Genomic DNA, 18,718 nt, shown 5'->3' on the forward strand with positions numbered 1-18,718 from the left:
AAAATGAGGGGTTGTGGGAAGCTTCATCTGAGGTTTTAAATAAATGCATCCGAACTACTCGTGGTATTTTAATGAGAAACCTGCAAGCTTTTCCAGAAAGGGCATCTGTTTTAATCCCTTTATTATTTACTAGACAAGACCATGCTTTGCATCCAACAGGTATGGGAAAGTTGTAAAGTATATTTAATATTTAATATTAAATATTTAAATAAATACAACTTAAATACCATATAAAATATTAAAAATTTAAGAACTTCCCTTCTCATCCGTTAGGAATGCCTAAGTCCTGTGGAGTGCATAAAATAGCCCTGATTATTTCTGGAGTTGGACTGGGGAATCTGCACTTTAGAGAAGTGTTCCGGTGATTTTGCTAAAGGTTCTAGTGCTCTTTGGAGGCCCAGCTCAGGTCTAATGCCCGAACCAATCTGTCCCTCAACCTTTTCTCACTTGCTAGCTATCAGTTGTATCATTTTATTTTTTCCTGTTCTTTTAAGGTAAATGTGTGTCTTTGGATCCCGTCTGCTCTCACGCTGCCAATAAAGACATACCAGAGACTGGGTAATTTATAAGAAAGAGGTTTAACCGACTCACAGTTCAGCATGGCTGGGGAGGCCACAGGAAACTTATAACTATCGTGGAAGGGGAAGCAAACTTATCCTTCTTCACATGGTGGCAGCAAGAAGTGCAGAGTGAAGGTGTGGGGAAAAGCCCCTTATAAAACCATCAGATCTCGTGAGAACTCAGTATCACAAGAACAGCATGGAGGTAACTGCCCCTACGATTCAATTACCTCCCACCAGCTCCCTCCCACCACACGTGGGGAATACAGGAACTACAATTCAAAATGAGATCTGGGTGTGGACACAGCCAAACCATATCAGACCAATTGTTTTCAGTACAAATTACTCACTAAATATTTATTTGTGATTTAACTTTTGTAACTTTGTAGGGTTTTATAGAAATGTATTCCTAAATTAAAAAATGGTTTGTCATTTTCGTCTTGATTTATGATAGACAATATATTTTTCACATAAAGCAGTTAGTAAATTACCACATAAGAGATGTTCGAAAATTGTTGAAAATGAGCTCAACCTTAATATACTATTTAATATATTTTAGTACTATAAATACATTTAATAATGCTTGAGGTAGTAAAACATAAGAAAATATTGTCATAAATTAGCACTAAATTGGAAATAGTGGCATTCTGAGATAACTTTCAGCTCTTTCTGAATCTCTGCCAAAGCCATAAGTCAGGAAAGAATCAGGTGTCTTTCTTAAGCTTTTGATCCTGACTTCTGAGAAGAAGAATAAAATGACAATAACAAAAAAAAATTCTGATCAATAAACTTCTGTCTTCTCACTTTGTGGTGAGTGAAAAGACAGGGAGAGTTAGGATAGAGAATTACCATGTTTTTTTCTGGAATCCATCTCCTCCTTCTAGCTCTCTTAGCAGATTAGCTTTAAGCTTTGACTATGTCTCATCTTCCTCCAAGTTTCAACCCCTGCCGTCACCTTAGTCCCTTAGAACTTAGCTGTAATATCAGTGATGGATTGTGGAAAGAAACCCTAAATGACTGAAGTTGAGTTTCTGGTCCTCAGAAGAATCAGGGTTGAACACAGAAATTAAGTTCAGTTACAGAAAAATTAGGCAAGTATGTTTCTTCTAGTTTGGAAACAAAGATTTGTAGCTGCTTTTCTGCTAGATGGATACCCACCTAACTGAGCAGTGGGTTTTCTGGGGATTATTGGGGTGGAGAAGTGGATTCCATGGCTGCTCAGGGACTCAGCAAGTCTCTCTTCCTTCCCTACAACAACTCCTTCAGTCATGGAGTCTAAATCACCTGAGGAGAGACAGGGAGTCCCAATTCCTTATTTTCCCTCTCCTGTTACAGAGCATTCCCACCCTACAATCTGATATTTGCAGTTTCAATAGTATCAAGCTTATTCTTTCTTTTTTTTTTTTTTTTTTTTTTTTGAGACAGAATCTTGCTCTGTCACCCAGGTTGGAGTGCAGTGGTGTGATCTCAGCTCACTGCAACCTCTGCCTCCTGGGTTCAAGTAATTCTCCTGCCTCAGCCTCCTGAGAGGCTAGGACTACAGGCACATGCCACTATGCCCGGCTAATTTTTTCTTGTTTTCAGTAGAGACTGGGTTTCACCGTGTTAGCCAGGATGGTCTCCATCTCCTGACCTCAGGTGATCCACCCAGCTGGGCCTCCCAAAGTGCTGGAATTATAGGCGAGAGCCACTGTGTCCACTGTTTATTTTTATAAAAGCAATTAGAGCTTTTGTAGCCTTGGGTGCAATTTTACGTGTCTTGGGGATATTTTTCCTTAAGAATACTGCTCTAATTTTATAATAGGAATCAGCTAGGTAATTGGGGGTTAATAGCAGAATTTTGCTCTTCAGGCTCTTTTTTTTCTTCTTCACAGAGGCTTTGGACTGATCTTATGGAGAGGAATATCTTTCAAGCTGCAGCCATCAGCAGTGTCCGACATCCTCTGAATCTGTATAAAGGAAAAAAAGTATCCTTTTTTCTCCCAATAAATATTCTCACAAATGGGTAGGATTGGACTATGCATTCAAAGGGAAAAATGTGGGGCTCGATGGCAGATCGCAGAGTCTGAGTTAAAAGAAGTGGGTTTAATTCGAATTCCTGTGATGGGGACCTAAAGGCAAATGACCCCACATTCTTTGAATGTTGGAACCTATTGTACAGAGCGTTCGTGAGAGTTATATTAAGTAATATAGATGATAGTTATTCCAAAGTGCTGTATAAAAGTAAGGCATTATTATCAGGCTGCTAAGCAAAGTGAAAAGCTTTAATAAAACCTATCCTTTACTGACTATAAGGAGGCTTTTTAAAAAAACGAATGTGCAAACAAGATATATTCGCCGTTAAAAGTTAAGGTTTGGGGACCAAATGGCTCAGGAAGCAATAAAGATGATCTAATTTGTCAAAGAAGACATTTTAAAAAAGGAATAAGTATATTATAGAGAGAAGTAGGAGACAATCTACTTCTTTTAAAGAGCTGTACCTATTCATAGCATATTTGGAAAAGTATCGAATTCAGGAAAATGAAGCCTACCGATGGTAATTACCATCACCAATTTGTAATTCAGTATGAAATATTCAGTCAGGCAAATTAAGATGAATGAAAAGAGATTAAACCATGGCAGCCTTTGCTGGAAGAGTGCACAAAACAGGGTGTGTGTCCTGTGTAACCCTGTATCCCTATCACTTTGATCTGTGCCTAGCTCAGAGTAGGTTCTCAAATGATTTTTGGTAGAATGAATGTAAAAGTTCAGGAGGATCACTGAAGGGAAATATCTCAACCAAGCTGAAATTAATGTCTGAATTGTGCAAAGAGAGACCTACTTACTGGTTCAGATTTATTATCAAGATGTATTCCACAGCTTTTTAGCTTCTTCAGTTATTCCAAACTTTTGGCAATCACAAGACCAGAATGCTCTTTGCAAATGTTGGGGGTGAGTAGTCAACAAAACTTAGAAGGAAAGAAAACAAATTTTTTTAACTGGAAAACTTTGTCTCTTAGGTTTGGATGGCACATAGGTCACACTATGCTGCCATTGGTGGCTGCTTGGGGCCTTCCCTTTAAGGATCCTAAGGTTTTATCTAGACCATCCATGAAAAAATATCAATTGATTGGCAATGTCTGGCATGGGCATTGGAGTGAGAAATGGTGGATAAATACCTCTTAAAAAGGTTTTTAATTTGAAGATTGCATTTGTGAACAACTTTCTACCTTCTCTGATAATAACACCTCATGATTATTATGGGATGTAGTTTATTATGGTGACTGAAATTGAGGGGAATTTGGGAAAGATCTTGCAAGATTGACAGGGACTGAGGCTGTATGTGGCCGAGGCTTTTAGCGCTCAGTGGATACACGTGTGCTTGTCTACATTTCCCTGCCTCTTCCTAATGAGTTTGGGGCCAGGTGGCTGAATGCTCTTTGTCAGGGTCACCTTGCAGGCAGTGTGCTCCAGATGGCATTGCTACAGGGGGGAGAAAGATCTACAACCACCCTGAACTTCCCAAGAGTGAGGAGTACACTTTATGGAGATGTTGGATTTTGTCTGTTGCCATTGCCAGGTTAATTACCCTAATATATAATTGTTATGGGAAGTGGTTTGTTAGGATGGTGGGAAAAGCTTACTCTGTCTAAATGTTTGCACATTGCACTTCCTGCCTACCTTACCATTAGGTCAGGGAAGTTTTCTAGAATCCTGCAGACTTCATTTGCTCTGTTGTTGCCTCAGGGATACCATATACCCCTGGGGGCGTTGCAGAGTTGGGGACAGGGTGAGACGGAGTGGGGAGGGACTTGGCTGTAGAGCGCTGTGCACACTACTGGACAATGTACATGTTCAATAATGGCATTTCTAACTGTGTCATTCCCTTCTGTGTGTTTCTGTTTCTGACCACGTTAACCTGAAACTAAATGGCAAAACAAACAAACACCCCAAAACCAAAGTCAAAAGCAAAACAACAATGTCATTTTGTCTCGCACTTGTGATCCTTGTGTTCTGATGCTTGTGACTTTTCCAAGACTAGTCCCTTTCAGGAACCTCAGCTGAGACCAGTGACATGGTTTAAATATCTCTTTTCTGTTTCCCCTGCTATTCTTTGATTTCTTATCTCACTTTATATCAATCCTACCAATTCCTAAACCTCCTCCACACCCCTCTACCTGGGCAGAACAGTTTCTCCTTCCTAAGGATACTTTCATCAGTACGTCTCATGAGATGTCGCCGCAGCATCTTCTAGTGTGTACTGTGATGATGAGCTTCTTGCATTTCTTCCCCCCAGACCATGAGCTTCTGGAGAGGAAGGAAAGTACACTGATCTGACTTACTGTCAAATATTTGGCAGCACACAGTGGAGCGCCTAATACATATGGAACGAATGAATGAATAAATGAGAATCTTCTTTGCAAAGCTATGAATTCTCACAGTTAAAAAAAGTATGAAATGTCCTCTGTAGAAATAGGAGGCAGCTTAAAAAAGAACAGGCATGTTAAATATTACAGCTCTAAATATGCTAAAAACATTTTATTTACTCATAGTATAAGGATGCTGGGAGGGTTTTATTTTTATGTTCCTTGGCTCTGACTCTTGCTTTATCTTTTTTGTTTAATCAACCCAGAGACAATCGTTTTTATGGGAGTGAAATAATGGATGAAGATTTGGGAGGGGCAGGAATATAGAACTGTCCTTTTTTTTTTTTTTTTTTAAATCTAAAGCAATTACCATGAGGATAAACAACTTTCTTCTCAATAAAGCAGCTCCATAAATAATAGTAGAATTCTTGGTGTCCCAGCAGTAAGAAGTCTGCAGGGCAGTGCCAATGATATATATTGCTGGCTGGGAAAAACTATTGTTTACAAGCTAATTGTTGTACAATAAGTCAGCTTTTGTTAGCTCTCTGAGAGGTTAAAACAGCAGGTTCAGAAAGATAAAGTGTGTTAGCATGTATATTAAAAAAAATCTGTGATTACAAACAGTAGTTTGAGAGAACTGAAAAAAACAAGTTAGAAAAAAGGCAGTTTATTAAGTAATATCATATAAATAACGTGTTACAAAAATTGATTTGCAAAAGGCATATTTACTCTTTGTGAGAAATCACTTTTTAAATTGCATTCGTTTCAAATTTATAAGTCTAAGAAAACAAAACAAAATAAAAGAAGCCATTTCAAGGAGTGCGTATTTGCCATTTGACTGCCACAAAAGGCCTGGCCACACTGAGCTCAAAGTGAATACTCTCAACCCCATTCTTCTAACACAGAAAACTTTCTTAGGTAAACTTCGAGGTTATGAAGATCTCCCTACCTAGAAATGTCAACGGAAGCTGAGCAGGGCTTGCTTTCATCAGGTGTTTTTGTTGCCAAAGACACGAACGATACTGAGGAAAACAAGAACTGAGCACGCCCGCCAGTCAGTCTTCAAGGGTGGCATCAATTTCAATTTATACTTGCAAGTGTTTTTAATTAAAAACAATCAATACCAAAAAGCTTTTATTTTCTGGGTTTGAAAATCACGAATCACAGTGGGAGAATGCCAAATTGCCTTAGCTTGGTACTACTGAAGACGCACAGAGCATTTATTATAAGGCCGATTCTTATGCAGTTCACTCTGAAAGCAATGAAAATAATCTCAAACAAAACAGTACAGTGGGTTTGAAGCATTCCTACATTTCTTCTGAGCGGATCAGTTTTACATTTGCTACACAGCATTCTCCCCGAATGCCTAGTAATTCTATACATTTGATTCTTTAATAAACACTAAACTAATAGATCATAGAAAACTAAAAGCTTAGAGAAGGTGCCTCCAGACATATTTACATGAATAGCATCGCCTCACAAGAAAGACCAAGACCTCATTAGAGTGGAATGCTTTTTCCACAAGACTGGGTCCATGCCTCATTTGTCAAATTAACCCCATTTGAGGAGAAATTTGAGTTTGTGGTTCATGGGTTTTTGAAAAAAAAAAAAGGGAATTAAGCAACTTGTAAAGCTCCTTTGAAATTAATCTAATAACCCAGTGGCTTCTCAGCTAAGTGCCTCAGTCCTGTCTGAAATATAGTGGGTAAGAGCCTTTGTTTCCATTTGACCTCTTTTCAACACTTTCATCTGCCGGCTCTGCTGGGCTAACGTTTTCCCCCAAATAAAGATGAAAATGCACCATAAATAAGGTATTACAAAATGGGGAGTAGATTAAAGATTGTCTCAGCAATGCTTAAATTAAATTGATGATGCAGCGACCATAAACTTCTGGCTTTAAAAATGAGCTATTTCTTTATTAACTTTTAACAAGTGTATGAGTCAATGTATTTTCTAAGAGGGTATTGCTCTCCACATTAAATATGGTTGGGGTCTGATATTTTTAGTAGAGAATTATCCCTTTAGAAAATTATTCCATAAAGATGCCATAGGGAGATTAAAAATGCTGTGACCGTAAGAACTACTGAACATTTAAGGAGCCCACAGTATAATTTTATATTCTCTGGAAAAGGAAGCTGCTTGTTTGAGCTTAGGAAACAGCTCATTTTCCTGAAGATGCACATACCAAGTGTTAGTTTTTCCACTCTTATAATCTTATAAGGAAGGTTGTAGTGTTAATTTAAACACAGACTGCTTGGATTTTGAGTCCCCTTTTATAACGTCACAATTCAGAAAAGATTTCATCTTGATAAAACATAAAAATTAGGATTACACTAAAATGGCCCTTGTTAGAGGATATATTTAAAAATACTGGGGAATCATGACTTTTTAGAGCCCTTGTTAGAGGATATATTTAAAAATAGTGGGGAATCATGACTTTTTAGAGCCTTCTTCCAGAGTAATTACACTGCTTTAAAACTAGTGATTAGAATAGAATAATTTGTTTGGTGGTCTGCTCCTGGTGAACATGAGTGTAGCTGATAAGGATGAGTATCTGGTTTAAATATTTAGTTTGCACCCAGGAATCAGCTTTGATCTTTCTTTTCAACTGTGTGCTTTTAATGGTGCTTGAGTATACAGAATTATCCAATTCATAGTTTACCACCACTATCCCTGATGGAGTATCTACTTCCAGGAAAAGCATTTGGTATGAGATATTGTTCAGGCGATCAGGACATTGAAAATTTATGTACATAAAAGTGAAAGTAATGGAAACATTCTAAAGTTAATTTGGATTCATAAAATTTGGATGCTTCTAAGATACAGATTCCATTTTTAAGAACTTTTTGCCCAACTTTTTGGGAACTGAAAATAAAAACTAAACCACACATTTTTTAAAATCCTGAGTTAAAATTAAATGGGCAGGTTTTGTTCCATCTGAAAAGGGAGTAATTTCGTTGCTGAACATCCCTTTATGCACCCAAACTGAAAAGGCAGGAAAGTTCTGGAAGGAACATCTATTCATTTACTGTGCCCAGATTTCCTCTCTTGTGGTTCTATGGAATCATCTTCGCTTCTTTCCCATTTGATTTATTTACTTATTTGGGCACAAGTGTTTTTTAGACCTTTCAGCAGAAAGTGGCCAGGGTGTGAAGGGGCTTTAAACAATGGCTTAATGTTTTTTAAAATTCAGCGTATTCTGGGGAGCATCTTAGTAGTTTAAAGGAACTCTTCTTTTTGAATAGAGGGCAAAAACATATCATCGAAAAGATCTCAATGTCCCTGAAACAACCCACAAAAGCAATCTTGTTATGTTTAATGAATTTTAGTTTCTCAGTCATCGAAACGAATATTAAAATTTTACTTCTTCCCACTCTCCTTCCATCTTTCCTATCACCAATATCTAAAATTAGGACACAGACAATAAAAAAACTGAGCTGAAAATTATTTTTTTCTCCAGAAGCCTTTCATGTTGCCTGGGACCTAGCAATTAAAAACCAAACCAAACCAAACCAAACCAAACCAAACCAGTACATGCAATAATGTTTGACCCGATGTTGGGGAGGGAAGGAAATGACAGGAAGCTGGAGAGTGATGGAACTATGGCTCCTATTGGTTCCACGATGTCAAAGAGTCTGAATGATAGGAAAATGCCACTCAACTTGATACTTACAGTACCCTGGTACTAAATATTCAGCCCCAGTCTCAAATTATCCAGTTTCCTATAAATTTACTTCATCATCAGCTTTTGTGATAAGAGATTAATGTTATTTCCATAAGTAGTCATATTAACATGTTCTTGGTATGCTGTATCATCTTCAGGGAGGGATAAAGGACCTTGCCAATTACATCACAGATATTCAGCCATAGAACTTACTTTCACTTATTAGGAGAACACAGATCTTTCCCTTAAATATTGGAAATTGCTAATGTCAGTCCTCAACTTCAGATGCTACCTTTCTTTTTACAGAACTATCTTTCTTGATTTAATTTGTTACATGACATAAAACATAAGAATAGAGACCTCTTTAATTTTACAGTAAATCGTGTGATTAAGGTGCTGTTCTGTTGCTATGAATAACTGGTTTTTATTAATTAACTTTACTAAGCTTTTTTCAACACTTACCTGTGACTATGATACGTATCAATTCATTGGAGTGAAGACCTCATATAGCCTTTTGTTTGCATTCCTGTGTGTGTGTGTGTGTGTGTGTGTGTGTGTGTGTGTATGAAGAACTAGAGAAAAGAAAACCCTGAAAGCAAGAAATACCTCAAGCATAAAATACTTGTTAATATATAGGGCAGTCCGTTATAAAATTGGAAACCATTCAGAAGACACAGGAATAATATGATTGTAAAAAATTTTCACTCGAATCAGGTAACCCAAAATACTACACTTCTCTTCTTTTAAAGTTTCCATCTTAACTTCTTGGGTAATACACCTATTTAAAACGTAACTAAACAACAGCGTGTTTCCAAACAGAAAATATGTACTGATATGACAATATCCCCAAATGGACATGATGCTAAAATTAGTCATAGAACATTAATATTAATTGAAAATAAATCCTTAAGACTAATAAGTGAACTCAGCATATTCTTAAGTCTATATATATACAGAGCCTGTCTTTTAGGTTTTCAAAACAAGGATGTTTGTTTTCCTTACAGTACGTTGGGAATTTCTGATGACTACACAAGGTAAGAGTCTAATGATAAAAGTCATTAGAACAGCCGTGTGAAAGAAATGATTTGAATCTGCCAGAAGGATTAGTTTAGTTCAGTTGAGTCTTCCGGATAATAACTGACTATGAGGCTAATTGCATAATTAGAGAAATTACTTTTCTGTCATCGTCTGAGACCATCACTTTATCATTAGTTCAAAGTCAAGGATGGCAGGGTGATCATGAAAGCAAAGGTAAAAACAATGAAAAAAAATTAATGCTTTTGAAAATCCACTATCATTTTAATTACACTTTTGTTTAAAGGAATCCAATTTTCCCTTTGTAAGGGTCTTCCAAACATGGAATATGTAGGTTTTCATCATAATCTCAATGTTGTTTATCCAAACGTATCACATTATATAAATAGGTCGACGTTTCCAGATGTCAACGGCAGGGTATCAGGTTCGAGTATAGCTCTAACCTCTCCAGTGAACTCCTAGAGTGAGGTTTAAGTTTTATTTAATCTAACTTTACTAATTCAACTTAGTTGTGTAAGAAAGATATGAAGATATGAATTATTGTACTTCACATTGCTACTTTCATATACAGTATAGTAGAATAATACTGACAACTATAGACAAGGAGTTAAAATTTATCTTAGGAAAATTCTTTCGAGAATTTTTAAACAATTTTGACATTAGCCTACTGATAGTTGAAAGAATTTCAAGGAACCCGTGATACATGTGGTGGCCAAAACTTTGAGCGTATGCTAAAATATATTTCCTTTGTTAACATTATTAGCTATCTCCCCTCCCCCTTTATATGGTACAAAGGCAAACTTTCGCATATCTAGTCTAGGATATAACCAATCATGAGTTAGTGGAAGGAATGAAGTCATACTAAGTTTGTGGTTGTTTTTGGATGTTACTGTTTAATTTGCTTCTATTCCTTAAGGGTAATGAGAAGTTTAACATATGGGTGGATTTGAGGTTTTGAATAGTAGTTGATGCCAGAGAAAGTTCTTGAAGAACAAATAGGATGGGCAAGTGTTATTTTAAATTCTTTGCAACAGAAATAAACCCCCCTATGTAGTTCATCTCCTTGTGAGCCGATATGCCCTCATTTCTTTCACTGTGATATTTTTATCTTTAAATTACAGCCACTTATCCCATTAGCCTGTGAAATGTATAGTTAGGGCAGTAGGCCGGCCTGACACGGAGTGTAGTAAATCCCAGGCCAGCGGATGTAAGGACGTTGCCCTGAGAACAAATGGAAATATTGTTCCCTGTCCTCCCCTCTGGCCCGTGCCTGTTGGGATGACTTGGTTAACTGGATGCACTAAAAAATAAAAATTTGCCCCTTGGAAGCTCATAAAAGTGTACTAGAAAAAAGTCTCTACCATTGGATCCACACAGACGGCAGCCACTGGCTTTTAAAACGGGTAGAACAGAGAACCCATCACGGAGTAGTGGGTAAATATAAAGAAATAGCCACTTCACATATTTTAGCGTCGTATTGGAAAATGAAAAAGGCAACAGATTAGGAGTCTTTGTCACTGTCCACTCCTCCGTACATATCTGCAAGCTTTTTGAATCGAGGTCCCCAGTCACTAAGATAATCATAGTCTTGATCTCCATCCGTGGTCACTGACTCCAGTGAGCTCAGGGAATCCGCCACGGAGCCAGTGCCTTCGTAGGCGTAAGTGGCCAAGGAGTCGTATGGCGGGGCAGTGGGGTCCGTGTCATTTTCCTTTAACCTTTGGTTAATGAAATCTCTGACATCAGTATTGTCGCGAGCTGTTGGAGTCCGTCGGGGTAGAAAAAGGGCTTCGGGCACAATGTCCCTTCGTAATTTGTTGTCCTCTATGGCTTCAGGATTCCTCAGCGTGCCGATATCAAAAGCCTGGGTGTCCTCCTCTCCACCACCTTCGTCGTTGTAACTGACAATGTTATCTCTGATGTCCTCTTTGGAAATGATCAAAGGCTCTTTTTTTCGCTGCCGCCTCAGCGCTGCAAACAGCACCACTGTCACTGGAAGCAGAAAACAAAACAGAAAGGGAAGGACAAGTTAATTTGCTGCCCAATTAATGTCAGTAAGAAACACCGTGCTCAAATGCGAAGTTTTTAAAAGTTCTCTAGAAAATGCAGACTCAACTTTTATTTCTTTAAGGATGCACTTGCCTCCATCCATGATCAAACCGGGACCCACAAAATGGACTAAATATTTGAAAGAAGGTTATAATTTAAGTAGAGGATAAAAACACCATCATATTTTGACGGTAGTTCCTTTTTTACTTTGAAATGGCAAACTAGTTTCAAGGTAAGAAAAAAATAAGATAATAAAAAAAGAAGCTCAGCCTCAGTGAAATGTACTGCGATCAGAGAGCAAATTATGCGGAACACCTAAAATGCTCAGAAACTGGTTAAAAACAAGACTGGCACCTTTGGGGATGTGTCGAAGGGATTGCATAACTCCACATCTAAAATAACTTTTGCGCCATGCCCTTTTTGTTGTTGTTGTTTTTTCCTGAGAAAAGTGTAAGATTAGTTTAAAACCCAAGGTAGACATGTGAATATTTGCATATCTTTCCTATATATAAAGTGATATTGTTCCAGAAAATACCTGGTGACTGGGGTATAATTCAGAAAGCCGTTTTGGATTTCAGGATTGGCTAACTTGAAGTGGGCAGGTAAGAATCCACATGCCATATTATTTCTGTTTGAGCTAAATGAAATAATGTGAGATTTTAAAATTTTTATTTTCCCAAGGTTCATGTTATACAAGTTTGTTACTGAGAATGTTTATTCTTTTGATTTTTCCCTCCTAACTCAAATTAGAGGCAAAGCAAGAATTGTGTTTAAATAGCTCTTGATCTTTCTTCACAGCTGGCTGGGTGGAACACAGCTGGCTACCTGTAGAGAGACACATCTATCTACAAATGGACATATGGGTGAAAAAACATATAAGCATAGTAAAAGCTTAGAGAGAAAACAGCCATCTAGGCCACAAAGTGCATTGTTAAACTGGGTTTGTGCAGAAGAGTTTATAACAGGAAGTCACAGTAATGTCTCTTTACTATGTCATCCATAACAAGGCACAACTTTTATGAGCCATGAAAACGGAATTATTGCAATAAGAATTATGGAATAATGCCTGTTTAGTGAGTATACTTAACTACCTATATAATAATAGATGTAGGCACACCCATGTATCTATATATTAAAATTTCATCAGTATGAATAATAATTGGTTACCTATTGAGAGCTTTCTATGTGCTAAGCACTGTGCCAAGTGCTTAACATCCCGAATCTCATTTAATTACCACAATAGTCCTAGAAAGTAGATACCCTCATTAAAACCCCATTTTACGGAAGAGAAAATTGAATTTTAAAGATGTTACATGTGCATGCAATTCAAATCCGGGTTGGTCAGACTAAAAAGCCTGCACTCATAACTGCCATGCTCTGAAGCATGTTTGGAGTATAGTCTATTTCCAAAGGAAATGTAACTTTGCCACTTTCAAGTGTGTGGTTTTGTAATTGTACACACTCTCTTTTGTTGCCAGAAAGTATCCTGATGCCCAGTGTGTCACATCCATTCAGGGTATTTATTCATTCATTCATTTGATAAATATTTATGTAGCGCCTACCCTGTACCAGATACGGTTCTAGGCACTGAGTGAGTGCGTGGGTGGGGTGGGGGACAGTTGGATGGAGACAAAATAAACAATGTATATCATAAATAAGGATATTGTTAGAAGGTGATAGTGCAATATGAACAAGAAAGAGCAGAACAGAACAAGGTGGAGAAAAAGTGCTACTGTATATGTTTGAGGAGCCCATATGATCATACAGCAGGTTTTTTTTTTTTTTAAGACAAAGTCTTACTTTGTTGCCAGGCTGGAGTGCAGTGGTACATCTCAGATTGCTGCAACCTCTGCCTCCCAGGTTCATGCAATTCTCCTGCCTCCGCCTCCCAAGTAGCTGGGATTATAGGCACCCACGACTATACCTGGCTAATTTTTGTATTTTTAGTAGAGACAGGGTTTCATTATGTGGACCAGGCTAGTCTCGAACTCATGACCTCATGTGATCCACCTGCCTCAGCCTCCCCAAGTGCTGGGATTACAGGTGTGAGCCACCACGCCCAGCCAGCACAGTTTTGTGTATGTTATTGGAGGGAAGTTGCATAATTTGAACAAAGACATGCAGGGCTTTGGGCAGAGCGATGCTCATGATCTACCCTTCATACTGGTTGCCAGTGTGAAGAATGACATGGATTTGCAAAACAGAGCGTTGTAAGTAAGGACAGCCATTGGGATTAGAGAATAGAATCAAGCTAACTGTCTCTCCAAGAATTAAGCGCTTATGTACATGGGCTCATTCAGTCATGTAAGGCAAGAGGCAGGCATTTATCATCACCTCCTAATTCTTCCCTGGCTTAAGGTATCTATAGCTTTTATTTTAGTCCTATGCACATTTGGAAGTGCAACTGTCTAGAAGGGAGAGGGCACATTCAAGAAATCAAAGGCATTATTCAGTCTAATTCTTCTGCAGTGAAAATGGCCTGTATCTGTTCTTATTAGCCCAGTGAATATCTGAACGGAATTTCTTGAGAGTATCGCTGTCTACAAGAAGAGCTCTCAAAGCGAACTTTTATAAAATGTCAAAATGTGACTGGTAAGCACATGAGGTGTTCTTAGAAAGTGATACCCTGATGAAGTGCCCTCAGCAGGAACTGAGTCTCCCCTTTTCCCTTACCCTTTTAAAACCAGAGGATAGCAGTAAGATTTTTGGGGGGATAGAGGGACGATTGGGCAAAGTCGTGTTCAGACTTTCATCATAAAACTGGAGGGTCAAGAGATCTGGGTTAAGTTAAATGATTTGACTGTTCTAAGCCAATTTTCTTATTTGTAAAAGAAAAGCAATAGTACAGTATCCAGTCTTATTGTCAGGAATGAGTTAATAAATGTGAAAGTTTTGCAAACTCTAAGGCACTGTAAGACATGAGATGTAGTGGTTGTCTAGTTGTTTTCACTGTTGCTTTATTTTTGTAAAATATCCATTACCATATGATCTACTTTCTTGACTCCAGATTTCTTTCTATATCAATGTGGCTCTCCTTCATTTTCCTCCACTTTCTTCAATTGCCACATTTTAAGTTCGGGCCGTCTTTCAGCCTGGAAATTGCCCTGCATTTCATAAGTTTGAAAAGAGAGCAGAGTGCAGTCTTTAGGCACCAAGCCTGGGGAAGAAAACTTGAGTTGGAAACTTTAGTTCTACCACGTGTCAGACACGTGACGTGGCTACATTACTTCACATCTTGGAGCTGCAGTTTTCATATTTAAGGTACAGGTAAGTATGCACCAAATGGTGCTGAGGATTAGGTGAGAAAAACCCTTGTAGAGCATCTTGCACAGCATCTGACCTATGTTGTGTACCTAGTAAAGGCTAAATCCCATCTATCTTTCTCCTTCTTTTTTCTTAGGTATAGAATTCTGAAAAGATTAAATAAGACGTGAGAGGTACCGAGGCCAATTAGAAGTCAGGAGGAGGCAGTGAATTCACTGGAGGAAGAAAATGAGAGGGGGAAGATTCAGTGAATTGACTAGAAGGAAGAAAAGGGGGAAGAGAAAATGGGTAGATGATGATAGAAAGGAAGAATCACCTCTGTCAGATGTGAGTTATCTCTCCTTCCATATACTACTAAAAGAGTCCATGGAACACTCCTGGGTTCCACACTACCAATACAAGGTTTCTAAAAAACAACTCTTTTCATCAAAAAGAACATTCATATCTTTCTCTTCCAAAACAATGTTCACAGACTCACACCATTAGAAACACTGATTTGTCTTTGCACACTGTCAGTTTTTATTTACGCTCATGTCTTAAAATACTTTCCCCAAATCTTAATTGACAAACAGAATCACAGTTCTGTAGCTGAGTCTCAATGCTTCTGTTAGAGTTAGCAGGGTTGATGTGGAAAGTGAAGGAGCTCTCGAGCAGGGATCCCTAGGCATTCTGTTCTTGGCGAAATGCAGGTTCTCTTTGACTCTTCTCAAAGTCACTCTGTCTTCATTTTTTAAGGGAGAGTTTTTCCCCCTGTATAATTCAGGTTGACTCTTAACTTCTTACTTTTTCTTTTCATTATATAGGCAAGCTTTACAAATCTTTCTTTTATTTTTGGAAAGGCTGCATTAACAAATATTTGATTTCTTAGTTCGCAAAACAATCAAGGGCTGTTGAGAAATCTGAGCTCGACTTGTAGGCTTAATTAGTTGGTTGGGGTAAAAATTTCATTTGCATCCTTGTTAGACCCTGATTTTCATTTTTATTACATTCATTTCTTTTGGGGCCTCATACTCATCTCCTCAATCACAGAGGCTGTTTATGGTTATTTGAGAAATAGACCTTATGTATGTGGCAATCAGAGAGCAATGCTAAGAAGGCAATCATATAAATGGTAGATCAACATTAGTTTACTGAGTTAAAAAATTTTCATAGCTTTTATTATTCCAGGATGAGAGAAAAGTCATCACATTCCTCTTCCCACTTTCCCATAGAACTTTAACGTTTACCTTTATAGAAAGGGCCCTCATCATACACTCCATGCCAGACACCAAACAACGTTTTCCAAGTAAAAACATTACACAACAAATGAAATGAAAAGAGCACATTGACGTTGCCCTGAAATCCCCCAAGATTCATTCCCAGTCTGATAGACAAGAGATTCTTTCCGTGGAATGATTCCTGGGCAAGCAAAGACACGAGCAACTTTCACGTCTGTTCATTCTCCAAAGCCATTTTCGAGCAAAAAATGTGTTCACATCGTACAGCACAGATTCTCAGCATGTAACTCTACTCACCTAGATCAGGCTGTATGCCTTAATGGGGGAGGCAGATAAATCTAGAGTGTCACAGTAACAGTGTGAGCCCCTCACCATGGGGAGATAGGAGGCAGGGAGAACCAGTTTACCTAGTAGGATCACGATGCACAGAAGGATGGCAACCAGAGCCCCCGTGCTCAGTCCCGTGGGGTGGATGAGCGCCTCCGCATGGCAGGACTGCATGTTCCCGTGGTGGTCACATGCACAGACCCGGACAGTCACTGTCCCAGTGCTGCTTTGAACTGGGTAGTCGTTGTCTGAAATGACCACAGGTAAGAGATAGGTGCTCATCTCGTGTCTATTATAGCCATTTTTCCGAGTTAAGATTCCCGCCGTGTTGTCTGGAATGGAAAGCAAAGTGGTGAATGTATGCTGATACTGTGCCATGTACTGAATCAACTGTGATGGGAAAAGATAGAGATACAGATATACGTATACGTACAGATACAGGTACGGATATAGATGGAGACAGAGAAGGTAACTTGAACTTGTTTACCTTTGTTGTCTTGAATGGTAAAGTTTGAGCCACTGGCTGCTTCAGGGGCCAAAGAAAATGAAAATTGGTGTCCACTATAAGGGTCATCCTTGTCAACAGCACGTAGGGTCTGAATCAACTAAGAGAAAAACCAGAATGCTGCCATAAAGTTTTGATAACTCAAAAGTGTTTCTTAAAATTTTGCAATAAATTGCTTGAAAAAAGGATTTAAAATTTTAATTACAAAAATGATAGGCTCTAAGTCATATACAGTGAACCTGTTTTATTGTGGGCTAGAAAACCAAAAGGCAGGGAATGATTCTTTGTGGTGGGGATGGATGTCCTGTGCATTGTGAAATGTTCAGCAGCAACTCTGGCCTCTACCCACCAGATACCAGTAGCACTCTCTAGTGTGACAGTCAAACTCTCTCAAGATACTGAAAATATTCCCAGGGAGAAAATCACCCTGATTGAGAAACGTCTGGCCTTGAGTGATGCCAAGCTATAAAATTTCCCAGTAGTCTGTGACAACATCGCAACTTCACAAAGTAGAAGCGCTCTTTGGACAGTCTGTTTAGAAAGGCACTCTTAGCATTACATAAGCTGTCAATTGCAAAAAGCAAAAAGGGAAATGAGTATATAGAACTTGGTCACCAGCTTCCTACTTGCACGTGTACTTTAACAGTGTACTTCGATTTTAATAAACTGAAACATAATTTTTATATCGCTGGCAGCAAAGACCTATTTCATGTGGGGACGAATGTGTAAAACAGTAAAACATTCATGAATTTGTATGACATACAGATGGTCAAAGTAAATAAGTGAAATTATGAATTATAGGCCATTATAAAGTATGTTCCAGTTATTGCTTCAAGTACATATGGTAATTAAACGATCTGTTCACCCATACAGGTTTTTCCAATAAAGCTGTGACTAATCTATTTTAATGAAAACTTGATATTGATTTGGAATCAGCATCAGTCTTTGATGAACTTCCAGTTCTTCAAAACTGTTAGTTCTCATATGTAAGTCCTGGTTCTTATTTACAGCATTAATTTCCGTAGCATTCACTTCATAGATAATTCACAACTCCCCTTCAGCCCTGTGAATCATCTGAATGATTAGAAGATCTAAATTAATCTTTCAACTTGAATGTACTTTTTAATGAAACTCACCTGATCTGCCTTTGCTTTTTCACAGACAAAAGTTTCATAGAACTCTGCAAATTCTGGGGCGTTGTCATTGACATCTAGAACTTTAATATATAGAGGTACTCGGCTACTTTGCTTTGGATTATCTGTCACATACCAAAAAGAAAGAAAAAGGCATTTACATGTTGATTGCCGATTCCCTTTACGCAGCATCCACTCTACTCCTTCATTCTCATTCATGCCCGGATTCCCCAAGCTGCTGTACTACCGGGCATTAAGTATCAGTGTGGTCACAAAAAGTAGAATTAGATTGTCTGGTACATCTGGAGTTGGATACACCTGTTGAAGTTAACTGGGGGACAAAGCTACTTGTGTTGACATAGTTCAACTGCATAATTAACACAAAACCAAGAAAGGCATTTTAGAGGTAGATTTTCAAGGAAGAGGCGGATGGGGAGCAGATGGACAAAAGGAAGAAGAGGGAAAATGAATGAAACAGCAGAAGACCAAAGGATAGTTATCGATCTTAGTGTTTTAGTTCGAGTGCTGAGTGAGGGCGAGATGTCATGCTAAACCCTTTGCAATATGATGTTATTTAATGCTCTGAGGTAGACAGAGTTACTGCCCTCATTTTGTAGA

General features: G+C 38.3%; 1 protein-coding gene across 4 annotated transcripts in view; it reads right to left on the minus strand.

Moving 5' to 3' along the window:
• Positions 1-5,557: 5,557 nt before the first annotated feature.
• Positions 5,558-18,718, minus strand: part of CDH6 (cadherin 6) — a 150,356-nt gene continuing 137,195 nt past the window's right edge. For 2 of the 4 annotated variants that reach the window (XM_002745091.7, XM_035291743.3), the window contains exons 9-12: positions 18,104-18,225; positions 16,950-17,067; positions 16,543-16,794; positions 5,558-11,597 (exon numbers count right to left, since the gene is read on the minus strand). In XM_002745091.7, coding sequence (XP_002745137.1) covers positions 11,107-11,597; positions 16,543-16,794; positions 16,950-17,067; positions 18,104-18,225 — 983 coding nt within the window. In that variant the 3' untranslated portion in view covers positions 5,558-11,106. Of the gene's footprint in view, positions 11,598-16,432; positions 16,795-16,949; positions 17,068-18,103; positions 18,226-18,718 lie in introns of all 4 variants that reach the window. The other 2 variants (XM_035291744.3, XM_078365642.1) reach the window with 1 other exon arrangement.

The sequence above is a fragment of the Callithrix jacchus genome, chromosome 2 (assembly GCF_049354715.1).
Source record: "Callithrix jacchus isolate 240 chromosome 2, calJac240_pri, whole genome shotgun sequence".
Classification (NCBI taxonomy): Eukaryota; Metazoa; Chordata; class Mammalia; order Primates; family Cebidae; genus Callithrix; species Callithrix jacchus.